Raw genomic sequence first — 412 nt, forward strand, 5'->3', positions numbered from 1 at the left:
GAGGCGCTGCTCCCTCCCCGGCGTGGATGTGGGCGCGGGGCCGTGGCTGTCCCTCCCCATGGCATTGCTCAGAGGGTTTCCTGGGTGGCTGTGCGCACAGCCCAAGGGAGGGAGGGATTCAGCCCCTCCAGGGCTGATTTTTCCAAAGCCCAGGGGTGTGGAGGTGCTCAGCAGGGTTGAGCTGGGCCAGGACGGGGCAGGGGCTGGCCTGGGAAGTGTCAATGACAGCTATGCCACAGCTCCCATCTGAGCCTGGCCATCCCCAAGCTCTGGGTGTGTACAGCTGGTCCAGAAATTCCCTTAAAAATTTAGAAAACAGGACAGAAAGAGCAAATCCTGCTGGGCGTGGGGAAGGAAGAGCTGAGCCCACCCTGAGGAGCCTCTGCCACCCGCAGAGCCCCTGGCATAGCCC

General features: G+C 62.6%; 1 protein-coding gene across 1 annotated transcript in view; it reads right to left on the bottom strand.

The window, feature by feature from the left end:
- CRYBA1 (crystallin, beta A1) overlaps positions 1-412 on the bottom strand; it is a gene marked incomplete at its 5' end in the record, with an annotated part of 1,259 nt that overhangs the window by 606 nt on the left and 241 nt on the right. The window contains one exon of the mRNA XM_010073090.1: positions 282-283. Coding sequence (XP_010071392.1) covers positions 282-283 — 2 coding nt within the window. The remainder of the gene's footprint in view (positions 1-281; positions 284-412) is intronic.

The sequence above is a fragment of the Pterocles gutturalis genome, unplaced genomic scaffold, assembly GCF_000699245.1.
Source record: "Pterocles gutturalis isolate BGI_N339 unplaced genomic scaffold, ASM69924v1 scaffold1617, whole genome shotgun sequence".
Taxonomy (NCBI): domain Eukaryota; kingdom Metazoa; phylum Chordata; class Aves; order Pterocliformes; family Pteroclidae; genus Pterocles; species Pterocles gutturalis.